We start from the raw sequence: 20,681 nt of genomic DNA, 5'->3' as shown, positions 1-20,681 counted from the left end.
ATTCCCCAAACGAAACGAAGCCCGTATTTGTAAAATGGCAGTAGTCTTCTTTCAACAGTTCATTCTTTATGAGTGCGAAAGCGGCCTTCCTTGTACTGGGCCTACTTGTAGCAAAGTTTCCGCTAACACAAAAATAATTTTAAAAATAAACATTAGTAAGGCCAAATTTCATCCCTCTGCTGATACCTTTACTGAAACCAGGGCTTTTGTAGAAGAGTACTACCACCACGCACCCTCCGAAATTCCTAGGCCCCGCCTACGCTCACAAACAAGTATAGACGGGTACCCAGACCTTATGGTATTGATCATTACGATATTAGGGGACGTAGCTAGGAACCGATCGTATGCAAACGCATGGGAGTTAGCACGTGTTGCGAAACTGAAGTAGGCAACGATGTCGAAAAATAAAAACAGGTTGGTGAAAACTACCTTTCTGACGAAAAAAAACTGGATAAGACGTGCTAGTGTTGATTATTAATCTCGTGTGTCAATTGTAGGTTTGAGTTCGTGCATGATTGTCTAGATCTTTCTCCGTGACATGATGACCATGATGTCGATGACAGTCACTGGCTGGACGGTCGACGGTCGTTCAATCACGGTTCAGGTCTTTACCCCGTGATTTAACCTGTGTACTTGTATTTCCGACACTTATGTAGCCGGCCATGTTTGTTCAAGCAAGAAATGGGAAAGATATGGGAATCTTTCCCAAAGTCTATGGGCCATGACAAAGTTAAAGTAGGCCCTATTAATTATTATCAAATTTTTATTACTAAAAAATGACGTTGTAGGCTAAAGCAGACTTTCTTGAATCTTGTTATTGTAATGACATCTTTTTGGTAATATTTGAAATGTTGAACAGTTGCAAATAAGGATTTTCCAATGCAGTTTGTGGGCCGGTTGATGCCATGCAGGGCGACTTGCGTGCTCACGGTACATCGCGTGGTGATCGCCATCTTTATTTTCGTGTTGCGTTGTGTGGTGTAATCGTCATTTTACCCCCAAATTTCCCTCAAACGTATGTCAAAAATTCAAAACCCTGCCCTTTTTCTATGACATACCTGTATGTTCTTAATGTCGCCAACTAGTTTGGTAGGTCAAATAATTTAAAAGTAGATTTTGTTCCCTTATAGGAACCGGGCCCGTAAATACACGATCGCCTTTTCTTCCCTCTAGTACTATATTATCCCAACCAGATTCCATTTAGATACCTTATAAACATGCAGCAGTCATTCACGAAGCTAATGATTGACTTGAAACAGATCAAGAGTGACTTAAATATGAAAAATATTGATGACTTCAGTGGCTTCTTCAGAAAAAAATGTCCAGTGCCACACTGTCATGGCTGTGTTGTGGTTATTGTGTGCTTGTGCCGATCAGCCAATCAGAATATTCCTAGATAAATGTTTAAAGGATAGAGTTGAAATGAACCTGGTCAAGTTTTTTATGATTATATGATTACAGAAAAAAGGTAGAGGATATGACAGCGGAGGAGATGATGGCTGCCTCTGACTCTGACTCTGGCAGTGAGCTGTCTGATCTGGAGGCAGACCTTCATGAGGAGGAGGATCTTGATGAGGAGGGTGAAGAGGATGAAAATGTAGGGCAGGAGGAAGAGGAGGAGGATGATGATTATGATGAAGAAGCTGAAGAAGATGGAGTTGAAGATGACGATAATGATGAGGAAGATGTTGGAGCAAAAGATATTCCAACGGAAGAAGCCCAAGATGGGTAAGCTGTGTTCCAGTTCAGAGATCCCAGCCACTCTGGAAATCAGGGAAAACCTTGAAAATGAGTTTTCATTTTCCAGTCAGGAAAAACTCAGGGAACAACACCAACAAATCGGGGAAAACTAAGGGATAAACCTACACAAACTAGAGAACTGAGGCCTCAACTCTCTGCTCTGCTAAAAAAAACGTGTAAATTTTAACTGCCCAGGCAATTTTGCAAAAAGCCTTCCTGAGTCTTTCAAAATCCAGTACTGTGCTGAAAACAAATGCAAGTTTTTCTGTGATTAAACTTCCAAGAGATATGAGTCCAATGTTCAGCAATTGCTGGAAGGCTTTACATACATGTATTGTACTTTTCTGAATCTTGCAAAATCCTCCGAAAACCTGTTTGTGTATTTTGCAGGATCTGGGATGGTCTGGGTAAAACTCAAAGCAATAGTGTATCTGTTTCATCTCCTGCTAATTAATCCGGACTCTCCAACCATTTTAAAGTTGGAATCACCCCCCCCCCCCCTCCCCCATTGGCTGTTAGATTTAGAACCTTTTACATTTTTCATTCCTTCAGCAAAAGGTCGAGCAAACACAAGCAGTCGTTGGAGAAACTCAAGGAATCGGACCCCGAATTCTACAAGTTCCTCCAAGAGAATGACCAGGAGCTCTTGGCCTTTGACGACTCTGACGACGAACTTTCCAGCGACGAGGAGGGCTCCGTCCACGAACTGCCTGACAAACTGGAGGTGAGGTCCTAGAATGGATCCTCCAAAAGGAGGCCAGAAAAATTGTTCAAGGAAAGCTATTGCCCAAAAGTCATATGACGGCTGTGCCAACTGTGTTCAAGATTCCGATGTTAGCCCCGCATTACTTTGCACGTGCTCAAAGCCACAATGTATGCAATTGTAGTATATTTATAGTTATCAGGGGTGTGAAATCTCCGCTATTTAGCGGATTTCCGCTTTTTTGTTCAGCGTGCCACATTTTGTTTTCCGCTTATTTTTTTCCGATGGTCCAGATTTCCCCCCGCTTTTTCCCCGCGCGTAAGCATTGATTTTATTTCCGTTTATTTTATTTTCCGCCGCCGCCGAACGCACGCGATCCGCTCTCTACAACATACACGTAGCTCTGGGATGGGGTGCGTGCAAGCGAGTATTCAATGTACATGTACATGTACATGTACATTGTACGTACGTGTGTACTATACGATGCCATGTGCATGCATTTTTCAGCTCGAAGCCGCGTGTGTACACAACGTGTAAACAGCAACCAGGGAACGAACAGTCATTGCGCTGTGATTGGCTGCAGATAAGTATGAATATTCACACATGCGCCATGAAGCGCGTTGGGACTCTTTGCGGCCGTTCCTGTGTCTATGCATGTAGTGACACGCGATGATCTCCACAATAACTCGCTGTAAACATCGTCTTGTTGCAAATATAAAGCCTTGAAATAAGACTAGTAAATTGTCGCCGCGCCGGTAGAGGGCATCATGCGGGGCAAAGTTCATGTGTGCATTTCATTGCATGCACGCATCCTGCTGCGTATTTCGCTGCATGCTGATACGTACGTTAGTGTATCGTTTCAAATGTTTCGAACGTATTTTGACATTATTAATTCCGCAAGATGTCAGTGCAACACAAATGTGTTATTATCCAAAGAGGTTCGGAGTTTGATACGGACATTGACAAGACCGATCCTCAGGTTACGAATCCGTGGAAATGGATTTGGATGGAACACATGGTTAATGGGCAGAAATTAGGCGACTCGATCAGAAGCCGGAACACGCGATGACGATGTGCAGTACATGCAGTAAGGAGTTAAAATATGGAAAACGTGGTCGAATTTCCCAGATTTCGTATACAACTTTAGGTAGGCAGTTTCAAGCCAATATGAAGGAAAAGTTAACTTAAAAACATGCATAAATTGCAAAACATTTTCGACCAATAGTTGGCCCAGGCATGCCAGGAGGCTTTTAAAATGCACCACAGAGCATCTACATTTCAATTTTTTTCCGGGGCCCTTGGGCGGGCCCCGGACCCCACGCCGTAAGGGCTTCGCGCTTCGCGCTCGCAGGTTCGGTTATTTACAGGTTCAGCTATTTTCAGCTATTTTTTTTTGACTCCACTCACATACTCAGTACGAAAGCTGTTGTCAACTCACCAAGGTATTTGTCCGTGAATTGGGCACGAGTCCACTCGCTCGGTCTTCTCGCCTCAGGACGAATACTGACTCTGGTCGATCGCGATATCTCTCCTGGCGCGGATGCACGAACCACAGTTCGTATAGAGTTTTCATCCACGAGGATTGTTCAGGACACAAACAGACGATTACTGACTTGACGAAAACACACGAAGACGATGATAAACGCTGGTAAAATTATGCTGAAGATTGGTGCTCAAAAATGACAAAACGCGATAACTCCTAACTTTTCACCAACAGCCAGAACACATGGAAAAACCCACACGGACCACATGTGGACGCACCAGCGAATTTATATGTACATTACAGGGTACCAGTCAAAGATGTTCGCTGGCGTTGATTGGCGAGTTCTTTACATGTGACGCCAATGTTGTTATTTACATTAAGTCGCGTTATGGTTAAAGGGGCAGTCACTACACAATATAGGAAATAGAATTCCATGATTGGCCATTGTTTTACTTTTTCACATTTTTAAGTCAGACATATGTTTAAAAAGATTCTGGACAAAAGAAAAACATGCGGGCAAGTGAAAATGCCCATGGGCTAGTTAGGGGCCTGTTTCAGTGGCTGGCTAGTGACCAAAAACATGTCGAGCCCTGGGTAAGCTGAGGACTAATTTTGGCATTTCTTTTTTTTTTCCCCACAGGAGCAAGTTGACAGCGATGATGAGGATTACGTTGCCGACGGCGACAGAGTCAAGCCCCCAAAACGCGAGGGAAAGGACGTAACCCTGGCGATGGTCACTAAATGGCGTCAACAACTTCAGGTGAAGTCTTTAGGGGGCTTGAAAATTGACTTGAAATCTGCTGAAACTCCAACTAAAACTTGTCCAATGTGCTGATGTAGTTCTGGTATTATGTGCATTTGGATGAAAAATTATCTCAATTAATTTTTTTCTCAGTTGGTTTATTGAATTATAAGATGGAATTTTGCGTCGGGGTGATATAAATCAAATTAGGTTTTTGCCCTTCACCGACGTTTAAACACTGTATACTCAGTGCGTTACCTCCCGAGTGAAAGTTGGAAAAAATCACTCGGGTGGGACTCTAACCCACAACCTCCTGCTTTCTAGTGCAAATGTCTTACCACTCGACCACCGAGCTAACGGGATCGGTTGGCTGGTTTATATCTGATGTACATAGCAGCGGGTACCGCATAAACTATTATAAGATGGAATTTTGCGTCGGGGTGGTATAAATCAAATTAGGTTTTGCCCTTCACCGACATTTAAACACTGTATACTGTGCGTTACCTCCCGAGTGAAAGTTGGAAAAAATTGAATTAATTTGGTTTATTGAAGGAAGATGTAATTTGGTGGGCCCAGGATTGTTAAAGATAAAATTCAGAGGGAGTTGTGATTAAGTTAACATGTGCTCATTGCAAACTGTGTTATTGTCGTTGAAGGCCTCGTCATTGAACAGCTTTCACGAGGTAGTGAAGGCCTTCCGAGCAGCGGTGCAGCAAATATCATCAGATGAGGAGGGCAACAAATACAGAGTCGAGGGCAGTGGGGGTAAGTTGATAACGCATGTACAGTGTACATACTATGCATGAATGTTGTCAATACTAAGGGAATTAATATGTTCTTTGCCGGTTTTAAAAATTACGTTTAAAAACTGGCTCACAACCAGGCCCCTGAGCTGGTTTTAAACGTATTTGTGTAATACCGGCCAAGCACATATTTATTCCCATTCACAAATACCTATGAGTCAAAAAGTCAGAACAAGCCTAAAATTATAAATGTCCAACAATTTTGTGCAGCAATTTTACTTCATGTGTTTTTAAACACCCCTCTAGCTATGGTATGGTATGTGCCTCTCACGAGTAGTCATAAACATCTCCTTATATGGAGATTGGCGAGCGCGTGGCACGTACTGTGCGAGTGGCGCAGAACGCAGCAGTGCCGGTGTAGTATGAATTTACGACTCTCGAATTACGGACTCATTGGTAGTATTTGTGCATGGCTTTAAGTGAAGATTTTGAACGTTCAATCAATAAATGGGCAAAAGGGACCAGATTTCATAGGAGTCCAAGTGACGGGCTCTCGACCAATAGGAATGGGTAAACTGCCTCAGGTATTAACCCAAACTCCCTAGCGTGATTTACTAGGAACCATACCCATCCTGGCAAATTCCAACACCATATGGGAAAGTGTACACACATATTTCTGACTTTGATTCTGGAGGTGTGCCAACCCAATGTAAAAGGCTGTCAGTTTAGGGGTACTGTACCCATTCTGTCAGATTCCAATAATACAATGCTGTTAGGGTTTGATGGGTTGAGTTCTGTTAGGGTTAATGAATACAGTTTCAATGGTCTAGAAACTGTTAAGTTTATGCAAGTGGCTGTGACTGTTTACATCCATAGAGCATTTATTTTTGGAGTACCAGTAGTAACTCCTCATTTCCTGAAATAGAATACTCTGAAACGTGACATTCTTGCTGCTGAAGTGTCTATTTTCTGTGCAAACCAGTTTGCTCCTCAAAATCGGTACAAGAAATTTGTGCAATATGAGTTACTGCCATTCAATAGAACTGTTATTGTTTGTCCTCCCTTCCTTGCAGTGTTCAATGCCGTAGTGAGTCTCTGCCTGAAGCATGTCCAACCGACTCTGCAGAACATACTAGAGATGGAAGAAAAACCAAAGAAAAAGTGAGTCACTCTCCGTCAAGTAACAAAGTCAGGGTTACGTCTGAAAAATCGTGTAGGTCAGTTCAAATCTCGGTCGTCACAGGAAGTTTTCAGGCTACAAATTTGCAAACATTGAGTACATTCTTAACTGTGGCAAACTCAGTGAACGTTCAATATTCAGGCATGCAACTTTTCCTCAGATCCGCTGATTTCCTCGTTTTTTACTTCTCATGAATGACATTACAAATTGAAAAATACTGTACAAAGTCTTGTGTGGTTTGGGGTTTCCTCGTTTTTTCTAAATTCCCAGTTGCATGCCTGAATATTGGGGATTTTCCCTTCACCGATGCATTTTAATAAACACTTTATATTCAGTGTTGTCCCGCGTGATTGTGAGAAAAATCTTCACAAACTGCTCAGGGTGGAACTCAAGCCATCTTGCCCACCAGTGAATGTTTCTTGACATCATAAATTTGCATCGCATTCACATTCCCTTTTAGCATTTTGCATGGGCACTGCGTTATTTAACATCTTTTTTTTAATTTAGGGTGTCTCAAGTGTGTCGTTGTTCTTTTGGGTCTAATACATTTGCATGGTTTTCATCTTTTCATCTTTTTCAGACGAAATCTGCCATCCTCTTCCAAACGGTGGAAGCAAGTACAAGCCAGTATCAAAATGTACATCACTGACATCATGAAGGTACAGATTCAAAGGCTAATTAGCATATTTCTGTCATAACCTTACCATCTTTACTGTTTATGCTTGGATTGTTTTAATTGTTACACAGCCATTTCACTGCTAGTCTTCCAATTTTCTTCTAGCTCTTGAAGCAGTTATCAGAGACCACCATCGTCTGTGTTGTGTTGCGACACATCCATCGCATGATCCCTTATTACTGTTGCTTTCCACGGTTAGCTAAGGACCTGGTCAAGGTAGGAATAATATTCTGTTGATTGTCCTTCATTTGATCCTATTACGACTTCTAAGTTCCTAGATACCACACAAGAGGACGCTGTCATCATTCTTACAATCAAACTTAACATGGAGAGGATGTGTACATCATGTCCGATTCACAGTGCATTGTGATCTGAAAAAAATGCAGTTTCTCTGCAAAAATATGCCTTTTTGCTACATATGTTGCTGTGACATTTTTCGATTTGTCAACAGGTTTCATGTTATGTAGGGAATTTCTTGTTTTCAGCAGGTGTCTGATGGAAAATTACGCATTTTCAATTTTGAACATTGACGTCATCATGACCTCATTGCGTGTCACGTGACGTCACATTAAAAGTGCATATTTTGAATGCCTATATCTACAGAACAACAGGTCCGATTGAGTTGCAAGTTGGTATGTACCTAGACTGGGATGTGTTATAGATGAACACTGAAGTGACGTCACGATGATGTCATCATGGGTGACGTGACGTCACGTTAAAGATTAATAGATTTAATCTTTGCAAATCAATATAAAATCAATTGTGAGAGACCTGAACTTGACGTTTGCGGGAATCGATAGAGTAATCCAGGATCTTCATTTTATCTATATGTGCTAAATCACTTGATCCTTCCTTCCGGTCTAAAGCGGAAGTGCCTTATAATTTGAAAGTGGAAAAAGATGTGAACTTGCTTTCAACAATGTCAGTCTTTGGCTAGGTTATACTTTACAGAAAAAAATTACCAGTGAGGTCATAAAATGTTAGAGCACCCTCTACACGCACCTGTTACATGTCACAAAAAAGTTGCCGAAACAGCCCTGAAGTCTAGTTTGACTTGTGATTTGACTTGTGACTTGACTTGTGATTGGCAAGCTTACAACTGTGTTATGCACATGGAGCTGTCTTAGAGTAGCCGGGGAGCACCATGCACTGAGGTTGTAACAGAGAGGATGATGGTAATTATTCAAGTGATTTGATTTCCCATTGTTTGGCAGCGTTTGGTCTCACTGTGGAGTACAGGAGAGGAGGCGGTCCGTGTCTTATCCTTCCTGTCTCTCTTCGCGATCCATCGCTGCATGCAGAAGAACGGCTGGCTGGAGTACATCCTCAAGGTATGAGACTTTATCCTAAGCATGAAGAACTATCCCAAAACCGTCTCTGTTAAGACCGGTTCATACTCGGCGTGAAATTTGATGCAAACACAAATATGTGATGTCATGGCAAGTATTCGCCGTAATTTTCCCCTGGCGCTGCATGGTGGCAGAGACTGCATTGGATTGGACTGGAAAATAGGAGATTGCTACCTACAATTGGACAATTGAAGTAGCATGTATATAAACAGTGGTTGCCTTGCGTTTGACGAATCAAACTTTTCCCCAAATTATCACTTCCATGTCACACTTTAATGCCGTACACACAAACTTAACTGTACATCCTTGCAATGAACTGAAATTTTTGTGGTGAAGTTGACATTTGATTTCTCCTCTTTTCCTCTAAAACAAACTGGCTAGTGATATTTTTGAGAAATGCTGTGTAGTTTGAGTATGTTTGATTCCATATTTTTCTTGTTTTGTTTTGTGCTTTTCAGCAAATGTACTTGGCCTACGTGAGGAACTCCAAGTTCACCTCGCCCTCCACCCTGCCCCTCATCAACTTCATGCAGCGCTCCCTGACTGAGATGTTTGCCTTCAACACGCAGTTGGCATACCAGCACGGATTTGTTTACATCAGACAGTTGGCCATCCATCTGCGGAACGCAATCACAGTGAAAAAGAAGGTACGTAGTACACTTCTTAAGGACTTCTGCTCACGTGTTGCTGTATTCATTCCAATTTTATAAATTAATTTCGAATTCTAAATTGAAAAAAAAAAGTTCGTTGGGAATCTGAAAAATGGTTGTCTTAAGGTATCTGACAAGGTGCAAAGAATAATTATGAAATTGCACAAAGAAATTGAATGGAGCGGGGTTTGAACCTGCAACCTTCGGATTGCTGTTACGGTGCTCTACAAACTGAGCCATCCAGCCCTATGTTGGCAGTTGACAACATTGTAAATATTTGTGTTCATGGATGCTCTAAACTTGTATATGTCATGTTGCCAGGGATCATGCCCAAAGTCATGATGCTAGCAACATTAGCAATGCTGCAAACCTTGGAAATGGCAAACATCATAATAATAATAATGTATGTATTTATAAAGCGCACGTATCCATCAGTATTGGTGCTCAAGGCGCTACATCATTATTACCCTGCTCATTGAACCAATGAAACATTCCAAATACCATTTCAGCTCCCTGGGGAGTATACAGCTCGATGCTGCCATTTCGGCACAAAGCAGCTAAAATCAATCACAATAACCATCTCTGCCCTCACAGGTATCTGTTTACTCCTGGGTGGAGAGAAGCAATGAGTGACAAAGTGCCTTGCCCAAGGGCACACGCACCATAGCTGCAGGCTCTGCAAGCTGGACTCGAACCCACAACCTGCAAAATTACCCGAGACCGAGAATTCAATTTTTGCTCCAGACCATGAGGCCATGGCATTGCACAATTGCATCAGTCAGTTGTTTGTGACTATGAAGTTGCATTTCTATTCACTTGCAAAGTAATTATCTTTGTACCGTTACAGGACACCTATCGGTCTGTGTACAATTGGCAATACATCCACTGCCTGAATCTCTGGTGTCGTGTCCTGGCAACGCTACACGCTGACGAAACCCTCAGACCACTGATCTACCCGCTGGTTCAGACGGCCGTCGGGGTCATCAAGTGAGTTCATCATCATAGATCTTCACCAGAAATTGCAACCCTCTAGACAATATCATATAACCGCCATACAGATCCTTGTCATTTGATTGGTGGAACTCACATCACATGACATTCGATATTACTCCCATTCACACTGGGGCTCAAAACGTCCCATTTGGCCATGGTGAATGGGAAATACTATTCAACAGTTAGGATCATTCTTGTTCCATGTTGTGTGCAAATGCATGCTGGTGTGCGCCTTTAGCGTTGCGCATAGCGCGTATTGTTCCAAAGAGCCAACGTTACAGATTTGGGTTGAAACATTTTCGTGAAGGGGTGGTTTGGAATAGAGAAATACATTTTCCACTAATTTTGTATTGAAATTAAAGTTTAAACATATCATATGACAAGGATCTATATGTCAGTTATATAAAACAAATATTGAGTGCTTTAAATTGTGAAATGGGAGGAATATTATCGCTTCGTAAAATCTGGACTTTTCCAGTTCACTCGGTTTCGCCTCGCGACATGGAAAAGTCCAGATTTTACCTTGCGGTAATATTCCTCCCATTCCACTCTGAGCCACTCAATATTTGTATACTATGAACCACCAAATTGTCAAAAGTTTCATTGTTTGTGACAAACTCTGCAATTTTAGAAATGCCTGAAATAACTTGATGCATATTTTGATCCAGGGCACTTTTGGGAAAATGCTTTAAAATGACTAAATTAGACCACTCTTGCATTTTGTTGATTTTGTCAGTGAAATCATTGTTGTTGTTGACAAATCATTGTTGTTGTTGACAAATGCCCTTGCCCAGTGCGAGAGAACCACTTGTTTGCGCAGTAACCACCAGAAATGTAGCTATTAGCTGAACCTGTAGAGAGCCAACACATTTCCGATGAAACATTTCAAACATTCCAAATTTACCTGTTGTTTTATTGACAGTCCTTTTCTCCCCTTTAAACAATTACTCGTTCTTCGCCCTACTTTAGGTTGATCCCAGCTGCTCGCTACTTCCCGCTACGTTTCCAGGTTGTCCGTTCACTCAACCTTCTGTCAGAGGCGACGGGCACATTCATACCTCTCCTGCCCTTCCTACTAGAGGTACATTAGAACCACGTCAAAGTCTTCTTGGAAAACTATATTTTACTTGGTTATTTATTTAACATGTTAACAGTTACATAAACTGCATGTATGCATGCTTTTTCTGTGCTAACTATGTGCTTAAGAATGATTTAGCAACGTGGAAAGTTCGACACATGAACCGTGAGTTTGTACAGGATACTGCTTTGATTTTTGTTAATAATAATAATAACGGAAATTTATACCGCGCCATTATCCGCCATAAATGACGCTCATGGCGCAAACAAAATTATATCAAATCAGAAATAACAAAACAATTAAATTTAACTAAACAAGAATATTCTGAGTGGTCTGAAACAAATAGGTTTTTAGGGCAACTTTAAATTCAGAAAGCGATGAGATATTGCGAATGGCGAGGGGTAGTTTGTTCCAAAGATGAGGACCTGCGTAAGAAAATGATCGATCACCCCAAGATTTGTGAGTGTGAGGGACAACCAGCAAAGAAGCATCAGAAGATCTCAATCGCCTGGATGGATTGTAAGGAGTTAATAGGTCTATGTTGTATTCAGGAGCTGAATCATGAAGGCAATGAAAAACAAACAGTAACAGTTTGTACTTAATCCGGTCTTAAGCAAATTTTCTTAAGAAATTATGTTTCACACGTACAAGAGCAATCTCTTCAGACGCATTGGCCAGTAGTATTTGCAGAAGTTAAAGGCAAACATTGATGAATCATAGCGATGAACGAGTTTCCCATCGTAAAGGTTTATTTGATTTATTTTTGTTGTGTTTGAGATACATTACTTGCCTTGTTTTGTTTGGTCACCATTTTTGTTGTCCCTTCAAAACTTTGTTTTGTCTACCAGTTTTGTCATGATGCTGATGCAGTTACCTTGGAAATGTTTGTATTCTTTCTTTGTATATCAAAGGCAGAAAATGAATCTTAATCTTGAATTGATTTGAGTTGTATTCAATTCAGTTGAAATCGATTGAAAGTAATTCATTTTTTGGGTTCCTTTTCGCAGATTTTTGAGTCGACAGACTTCAACAAGAAGCACACCAGCGCGTCCTTCCGACCTCTGAACTTTGCTGTCATGCTCAGGGTGTCCAAGTCACAACTCAATGAACGAGCGTTCAAGGTATGTTACGTTGGGAAATGCTTCTGTCTTCCTGGGTGCTTTTGTGTATCCAACATCCCAAACTGCAAAAAAAAGCTGTCATGTACCATATGGCCTGTGCAGTGTGCCCTTTCTAAAAACAGTTCACTGTTGCGAATTTGGCTTCAAGTCCCACCCATCTGTGACATTTCTCACAGTGCTTGTGACAAATTTAAAGGGCCTATAAATGTATTTGTTTTTAATGCAATCCTTGATAATGCACATTTGTGTCCCTTTAACCTTATTTTCAGTTTTCATTTTGTCATTTTCAATGGTATTTAGGTGCCTTTTTGGTTTTTATGCCAATGCGAATTTCCGCATTCCGGAGCAAAAGTGTGCTGTCATATCAGGCAGAAACCTCAATGTTGCAATTAGTTTATGCACAAAAAGTTGCCAACATTTTGGACATTTCGCTGTCGTAAAGTTTCTTGTCATTAGTGATTCGTTGATGTGTCAGTTCATGGCAGTAAGCCGGTGAGCAAACTTTTCTCACAGATGTTTTCAATAATCTTTTTTTGGGTTCACTATTTCAGCAGAAAAACACCTAATATGAACATTTCTCCCTGAAATGACATCACGACAACAGTGCCCTCAGTTGTCCGGAAAAGCATGAAAATGTTTTTAATGTTTAAAGAAGTGCACTTTTCAACAAGATTAACCATAAAGGGATATCAATTAGTTTTCACACACTTAAGAGGATTGGAAAGTAGCACAAAATATGTTCCTCAGAAATATTCACTTAATGATCCCTTTAACCCAGCTATCATGGTCATTTTTTAGTAGAAGTAATGGAACAGAAAGTGATATTTTTTTCCCCAGGATGGCCTGATGGACCAATTATACGAGCTGATGTTGGAACACCTACAAGTGCACAGTCATACCATTGGCTTTCCTGAGCTAGCCTTGCCGGCAATAATGCAGGTAATGTCATCCCAACACCTGCAGAAATGCTGTCCATGTATTTATTTTTAACTAAAGCAGTTTAGGATTAGTCTGTTGTAAAGAAACAGTCAAGAGAATTATAGATTAGCCAACTTTCATTACTATACCTCATACATATTCATGAGCGAGAGCCGAATTCTTGCTGGTTTATTTACCAAGTGTGCCAGCTGTCAGTTTGGCTTTGTACCAAGAGCCAATGTTGGAGTCGAGTCACTTTGGTTGAGTCTGAGTCACGAGTCACTTTGGTTGAGTCTGAGTCACGAGTCACTTGGGTTGAGTCTGAGTCACGAGTCACTTGGGTTGAGTCTGAGTCACGAGTCACTTGGGTTGAGTCTGAGTCACGAGTCACTTGGGTTGAGTCTGTCTCATGAGTTATTTTGTTCGAATCCGAGTCAGTGTAATTTGATTTATGTCTGAGTCCGAGTCATGAGTCATTTGCCGATGTGTACATGTAAATGTACACACACTCTTGAATTACTATACTCCCGAGGACAATGCTTTGTGTTTCCCTTTGTCCCTTTAATATAACACTCTTCCGTATACTAAGCACACGAACCTACTACACAGGACCGTTTTGAACAAAAGACCCAACGCCCGATGACTGAAAGGATCCTTTCTTCTCCCTTTGTGTGTCCGTCCTCAGGGGTTATGTAAAACACATACACCAATGCATAATACGTAAATGGATGTGCATGGACATGGATTATGCACATACATGTAAGTGTTTTGCAAGTAATGTGCTCTTGTGGGAAAAATAGAGGGGGGACATTTAATAACAAAACGGTTTTTATAACGGCGTTACTTTCGGAAAATAAATATTACAATTGCGTTTTTGAAAGGTCATATTTTTGGTAAAAACAAAATGTGACTCACTCGCGAGTCACGAATCATTATAGCGTCAAGTCCAAGTCATGATGGTCGAGTCCGAGTCTTTTGCAGATGTGACTTGGGTCAAGTCCGAGTCTACCGAATTGGGACTCAAATGGACCCCAGTTGGAGTCGATTTCAAGGCGCTGCTAAGCAAACAAATTTGCTTAGCACAAAAAAAAGTCTGGCTTATAAAAGCAGTTTACCAGCCAAAAACTCCACGTGATTTTCATGATAAAGCAAATAACAGCTCAATACTAATCACGAGCAATATACATCACATGGAGTTTTGGCCGGTAACCTGCTTTTAAAAGCCAGACTTTTTTTGTGCTAAGCAAATTTTTGTGCTGAGCAGCGCCGTGAAATTGGCCCCAGGACGTGAGTCTTACAACGCTGCCAATCATGCATGCAGGGATTCATGCATAGAGTAAATACGCAGTCCCTACCATCGCAGGTTACACTCAAAATCCTTACTTAAAGCTAAAGTCCATCATTTGCAGCTATCCGAAAAGTAACCGGTGTAATTATTGTTGAAAAACATACTTGGTTGAAAGATAGTAAGGGGACTAAACTCCCTGTGAAATTATTCTTTCTGGCAAGCTGTCATTTTGAAGTAATCAACAAAAGAAGGCCTTTCCAATGGTGCTTCTTAAGACGCACCGTAGGAAATTTAAATTAGTTGTTCGTTTTGTTATTCGGCAAAGCGTGCGCAAAGCATTGGCCCGACGCACACGCACGCGGTTGCTATAATTCGTCGGATTAGTGCGCGACATCGCGTAGCTGCAGTCGGCTCAGTGAGAACGTGTCTGGGACGCTGAATTCAGGCCCAATTAAAAACATGATTCAGCAACTTTTGATTTGAAATTGAGATCCTAGAATGCTGTTTTTCTCGGAAAATACAGCTGAAGCTGAGCTGAAACTTCATCAGGTTAGTTGGTCAGTACCCTGATTTAGATTTTGAGCACATTTGTTGCTTCAAACGAACAAAATGCACAAATTACAAATGATGGACTATATCTTTAATTGTCTGTACTCACTCAGCTGAAGGCCTTCCTGAAGAAGTGCAAGGTGGCCAACTACTGCAAGGTGATGAAGGGCCTACTGGAGAAGGTCCAGGAGACGTGCAAGGAGATCAACAGACAGAGAGATCTGGTGACCTTCGGCGTCGCTGACAATGCCGCAGTGGTAAGTGATAACTTACTCCTTGCATTAACCCTCCTACTGTTTGAACAGTCACAGACAGTCAAAAAGTCCATCCACTTCCCCTGCCATGCCTTTTACACAGGCTAGTCACCAACAGTCAGAAGTATGGCTGTCAAAGGCGCCTTAACATGCCTGCGGCTCGACTACGTTGTAGCTTCTCAGCTGTGAGAAGGATGATTACTTGATTAGCCTCCCAAATTATTATAATTATTATTATTGAAAGCAAGTCCTCATTAGTGGCTGATCCGGTCTTTTACCTGGTGTCTTCTCAGAGAGCATGGGAGACCAAGATGAAGCTGCAAGGCACCACGCTGAGCAAGCACTGCGCGACTTACAAGAGCCTGAGGGAGAAGGAGCTGAGACGAGAGGAGGCGGGCAAAGACAAGGTAAGAGTTTCCCCTCATCATCTTCCCTGACAGATTACAGAATGATAACTGATTGAAGGATGACAGTGAGGTCCTTCAGAAGTCACATCTTTGCAAATCATTTTTAGAGCCATTAGCCTTATTTTTTTTTAAAATAAACCCTAAGCCAGGAACATGTCTAGAAGCACATATTGGCACTGCCTTAAAGAGGTTGTGGAATGCTCAAAGACATTTCTGTCATTTTTGGGGTATATGTAGCCTAAGGTGTGATGAAATAAAAACGACTATTGTTTCTGTCATGAAATGAGTACAAAAGGTACTTTTGAGAGCTATTTTTCAGGTCCTGTTTCGACCCGAGCGTGCAATTTGTGTAAAAGTCGTCGTTGCGGGCAGCAAACAAAACACAGTAAATTGTGACGTAATAAACAGGACTCGTTTATACTATGCTGCATCGGGTCGAAACAGGCATGACAGGACTTGAAAAACAGCTCTCAAAAGTACCTTTTGTACTCATTTTATGACAGAAATAATAGTCGTTTTTATTTCATCACAACTTAGGCTACATATACCCGAAAAATGACGGGAATGTCTTCGAGCATTCCACAACCTCTTTAAACTAGGGGCACATCTTTGTACATGTAATCGTTAATCCTTCAGCCACATATCTTTGAAAGTTTGTATCCTAGGGTTAGGGTTGGGTTGTTAGCGTTTGTGACTGATAACCAGATGGTCAGGGGTTCCAATCCTGCTGCATACCATATGCTGTGTCCTTGGGCAAGCCACTTTACCCCACTTGCCTCTTGCCACCCAGGAGTATAAATGGGTACCGGCTTTAGCTGGGGAGTAACATGTGATGTACTGGCATCCCATCCATGGGAAATAGAAATGTACTTAGTTATTTCATGCCCAGGAAACCAGAGATAAATGCTAGCCTGAGCGACATTGGCTCATGACAAATTTTCATTACCCATTTCCATCATTTTTTGTTGATTTTGTATCGGACTGAAACTGGCAAGCTGAACGACAAGCTTGGTGGTCATCTGGTCTAGTACATAAGACATGCGCACTCAGAAGTGGGAGGTTGTGGGTTAAAGTCCCGTCCAAGGGTGCTTCTGAATTTTTCTTAGGAAGCATGGGTACGCAGTGCTAATAAAGTTCGACATCCCTATTATGTACAAGTGCATCTCCTGAGATACCATGTAGTAGTGTATCTGTTTGATAACATCCTTGATCTTTTTCTCATCATGTAGATGGATGATGACATCCCAACGGTGCGCAAGAGGCAGCAGCAGCAGGCAAAGGAGGAGGACAAGCGCGAGTTCAGCGAGCTGTTTGAGACAGACAGTGACTCCGAGGATGACATCCTGGTCCGCGCCAAGCGAAAGAAGGAACGATACACCCCTGGCAAGAGACATCACAAAGACGACAACGATGATGATGATGATGATGACGACGATGATGATGATTTTGATGATGATGATGAAATTAAGGAAGATGATGATGATATGGGTGCATCAGATGCAGAAGAAGAGGTCAAGCAGAAGGTTAATCCCATGTCAAAGGTCAAGGGTAAGGTCAAGGTGCTGGAGGACGGAGAGGAAAAGGAGGATATCGTCCGGGATTTTGACTTCTGGTCTGATGACGACGAGAATGGCGAACCCAGGAAGAAGAAAAAGAAGACGGGCGGATTGCCAAAGAAAAGTGGGAGGAAAACGATGAGTGGACAGAAAAGTGAAGAAGGGAAGAGAGCTTTTCAAACAAATAAGGGCAAGAAGTTCAAGGCTGGGAAAAAGGGACAATCAAGACCCAAGTCTTAATTGATTGATAACGTCAGCTTTTATGTGCTTTTCTTTAAAGGTAATATAAAGCATTTGCAAAAAAAAAAAAAACTACCAAATTATTATAAAATACCTTACTTGACTGCAAAATAGTCTTAAACATCCCGTGAAATCATAGCACCTGTTGTGCTGTCATTTCGAAGAAAAGTGGAATTTTTGTATCAATTTGTAAGGATGGTTGGCCGGCCATCTTTGGAAAAGTAGAAGACTTTTTTCCAATACTGCCCCCAATTAACCAAATTTAGTTAGTTCGCATTTCGTTTGCAATCAGTTACACATCCATGAGCGGGTGCAAGCCATCTAGTCTGGTTCCCTGACCTGACAATTGAAGTCTATAAATTGCTCCGTTTTGTCTGAAGTAGGGTCAGAGAACCAGACCACAAAAACGTGTTTTTTTCTTGGTTTTTCCAGTGTCTATGAACGCCAAACTTTAAACAGGTCAGTGTAACAATATTTGCTATAAAATACTGACCCCCAAATCCATCCATTTCTGAAAATTACCGCAAAAGCAAATATTGTATATTATCTTTGACAACAATCTCTTTCAAAGCTGGACAGGACTGTTTCAGATCTACAAAAATATTAATCAAAACAATGTACTAAATGTTAAATTGAAGTATATTAAAAATACAATCAAAGCAGATGTAAACACACATACTGAAATTTGTATCCATGTGGAGACATTTCTTTGTTCTCGTGTACTAAAGTTTTTAAGTTTGAAAGTGAAGTTTCAAAATGCTCTTATTTTAACCAGAATTAGTTTTCTTGGCTGAAATTCGGACTTAATATCCCTTTTCTAAAACTCTTCCATTTGCTACAATCAACATAGCTTGGAAATTCCTAGTTTTTTTGTAAAATCCATATATCTATTTCGTGAAAACCTTGTGGAGTTTCTATTCATCTATAGAAATTGCCCTATGGAGACGTATAAAGTCTTTTGTTCCCCATTGTGTACATGTCTCCAGAGGGCACGGTGTATCGGATCACGACATTGGATATGGGTGCTGTACTTTTCTTCATTTTACAAGAGCTGGAAGAAATACACATTCTGTTGGCAACAAATGGGGCACAACACAATAGCGACAAATAGCTGCCGCAAACTGCTTTCTGATGGAATGGAATGAATTGAAATAAACAGTCGTAAAAGAGGGCATAGCAGCAAAGCTATGTATTTTGTTTCTTTTTAGGAAAGTTTTGAAATCGTTATGTTTGGCCCTCTGACTGTTTACATCGGCGGAAAACACCGTGTTTATGTATCCTGTCTTTGGTATGTTACTGTGATAAATTATAATTGCCGAGTTTCAAAACAGGTAGGCCTACCCACACACGTTTTCTTATCAACGTCGTCCTCGATTTGGTTCCTGTCCTCGATTCAACGATGATGTTGCACATGTGTGTTCTCGATTTACACCATAAACAAATGCTATCAGTCATGTAGGCTGCTGTACAATTGAAGAGGCGGTTGAAAATGTGTACCAGAAACAACATGTGGTTTTTTTTCAGCCTGTGTGTTTATTGAGGGCATAGGGACCTATATAAGAAAGGTTTAATTATTATTATTATTATTGAATTTATGATTAGCCAGTAGAATTACAATGTATGTCACTTCCTGTAATAGTAGAACTGTCTGCAACAGTTACTTCAATGATGTATGATCGTGTATTCATTGACACAATAAATTGAATGGTAACGTTTGGTATTCAATCGCAGCCTGTACTGAATTATGTTCAAACTGTTCCTGTGTCATTCACTGGTATTTGTTAACCCATTATAAGATCACGGCTTCAATGGCTTGGACATGTGCTGAGGAAAACCAACAGACAAGCTGGTCAACCTCTTTACCCTCTACCAACCTGTCCATGGGTTGGAAAGGAAGACCTTCCTTGATGTACCCACAGTACATTGCCAGACTACTCTCTAAAGATGTAGCTCTTACATCTTTTAAGGAGATCGGTGACGTGAGACTGCCCAAGATCGAGCCATTTGGAGAAACCTTGTGACCGGCAGCTGCGCAGCCGACTAGTAGTAGTACATGTATGTACTTTAGCATAAGTTAAAAGGTTTCGGTCGCGCACAGTTAGCGTAACGACGACTTGTAGAGTTGAAAGAAATTGTAGAACACAATCTTGACCAAGCTTTCTAAAGTTACACCCCTTTCCCCCCAAATAGTCGTAAAGTTTAAAGTCGATTAAAGTAATTGTCGATTTTTATGAGAAAAACCTTGTTCTAATTGAAGAAAGCAGGCATGCAACTTTTTCTCGATCAGCTGGTTTCCTCTTCTCTTTTTGTCTTCCCATGTGTGCCATTAAAAGTCGAAGAACATTGTACCAAAAGTCTTGGAAAGATTTGAATTTCCTCTTGTTGTGATTTCCCGGTTGCGCATGCCTGACTGAAAGGACTACTACCAAATAGCCCAAAATGGTATCGGACATTGGCAGAAAGCAAATGATCATATGAAGCTTTCAACATTTCGATAAATTATTAGCAGTAATGTTGAAATTTTGTTGTTGATCTTCGCTGTGTAGTCATGGAAGCTTACAAAAATAACACCAGCCAGATCCCTCATACAACTTGAGGCATTTCATCGTGTGCACAAACTTCAGACTTGAAACAAGTCTAAAGGGCTCGGAACTTGAGATGCACCTCCGCACAAAACGAAGGATGTGACGTCATCGAATGACTGATGTCAGTCGCGTAATAGCAAAACCAGTCGTTATATTGTGACAGTGAATGCAGCTGGTATGATGCCGTTTCCTCCAGGGACATATGTATGTCACAATGTGATTGATATTGACTCATATGCCTTTGTTGCAGTCATAGCAGACATTTCGTGAATGACAGTCGGTAATTTGTTCATTTGTCGTGGTCTTCCCTAACAATGCTAAAAAAAGGTTTGTGGTCGGAATCTTGAGAATTAACGACAAAAACACCTTGCTCTGTGACTCAAATAGCTATATGTCACAAATATGTTATATGTCTCATATGTTATA

At 41.2% G+C, this 20,681-nt stretch overlaps 1 protein-coding gene across 1 annotated transcript; it reads left to right on the top strand.

The window, feature by feature from the left end:
- The first annotated feature begins 227 nt into the window (after positions 1 to 227).
- LOC119742437 (nucleolar complex protein 2 homolog) lies at positions 228 to 17,978 on the top strand. Its single transcript, XM_038218355.1, has 17 exons — positions 228 to 414; positions 1,462 to 1,728; positions 2,293 to 2,464; positions 4,567 to 4,686; positions 5,325 to 5,433; positions 6,485 to 6,572; positions 7,172 to 7,250; positions 7,373 to 7,483; positions 8,482 to 8,598; positions 9,075 to 9,263; positions 10,114 to 10,253; positions 11,229 to 11,340; positions 12,345 to 12,458; positions 13,296 to 13,397; positions 15,327 to 15,470; positions 15,761 to 15,874; positions 17,104 to 17,978. The coding sequence occupies exons 1-17, from the start codon at positions 395 to 397 to the stop codon at positions 17,668 to 17,670; spliced, it is 2,565 nt and encodes an 854-aa protein (XP_038074283.1). The 5' UTR covers positions 228 to 394; the 3' UTR covers positions 17,671 to 17,978.
- Positions 17,979 to 20,681: the final 2,703 nt, after the last annotated feature.

The sequence above is a fragment of the Patiria miniata genome, unplaced genomic scaffold (assembly GCF_015706575.1).
Source record: "Patiria miniata isolate m_02_andy unplaced genomic scaffold, ASM1570657v1 HiC_scaffold_6, whole genome shotgun sequence".
NCBI lineage: Eukaryota > Metazoa > Echinodermata > Asteroidea > Valvatida > Asterinidae > Patiria > Patiria miniata.
This window is presented reverse-complemented; position numbering and strand designations above follow the sequence as displayed.

What these genes read in the sequence shown, in the direction of transcription:
- LOC119742437 (XM_038218355.1), top strand. Translation starts at nt 395, where the DNA reads ATGTCGAAAAATAAAAACAG. An exon ending in AACTGCCTGACAAACTGGAG is followed by an intron (nt 2,465 to 4,566) that starts GTGAGGTCCTAG and finishes TTTTCCCCACAG; the next exon opens with GAGCAAGTTGACAGCGATGA. An exon ending in CAGAGTCGAGGGCAGTGGGG is followed by an intron (nt 5,434 to 6,484) that starts GTAAGTTGATAA and finishes CCTTCCTTGCAG; the next exon opens with TGTTCAATGCCGTAGTGAGT.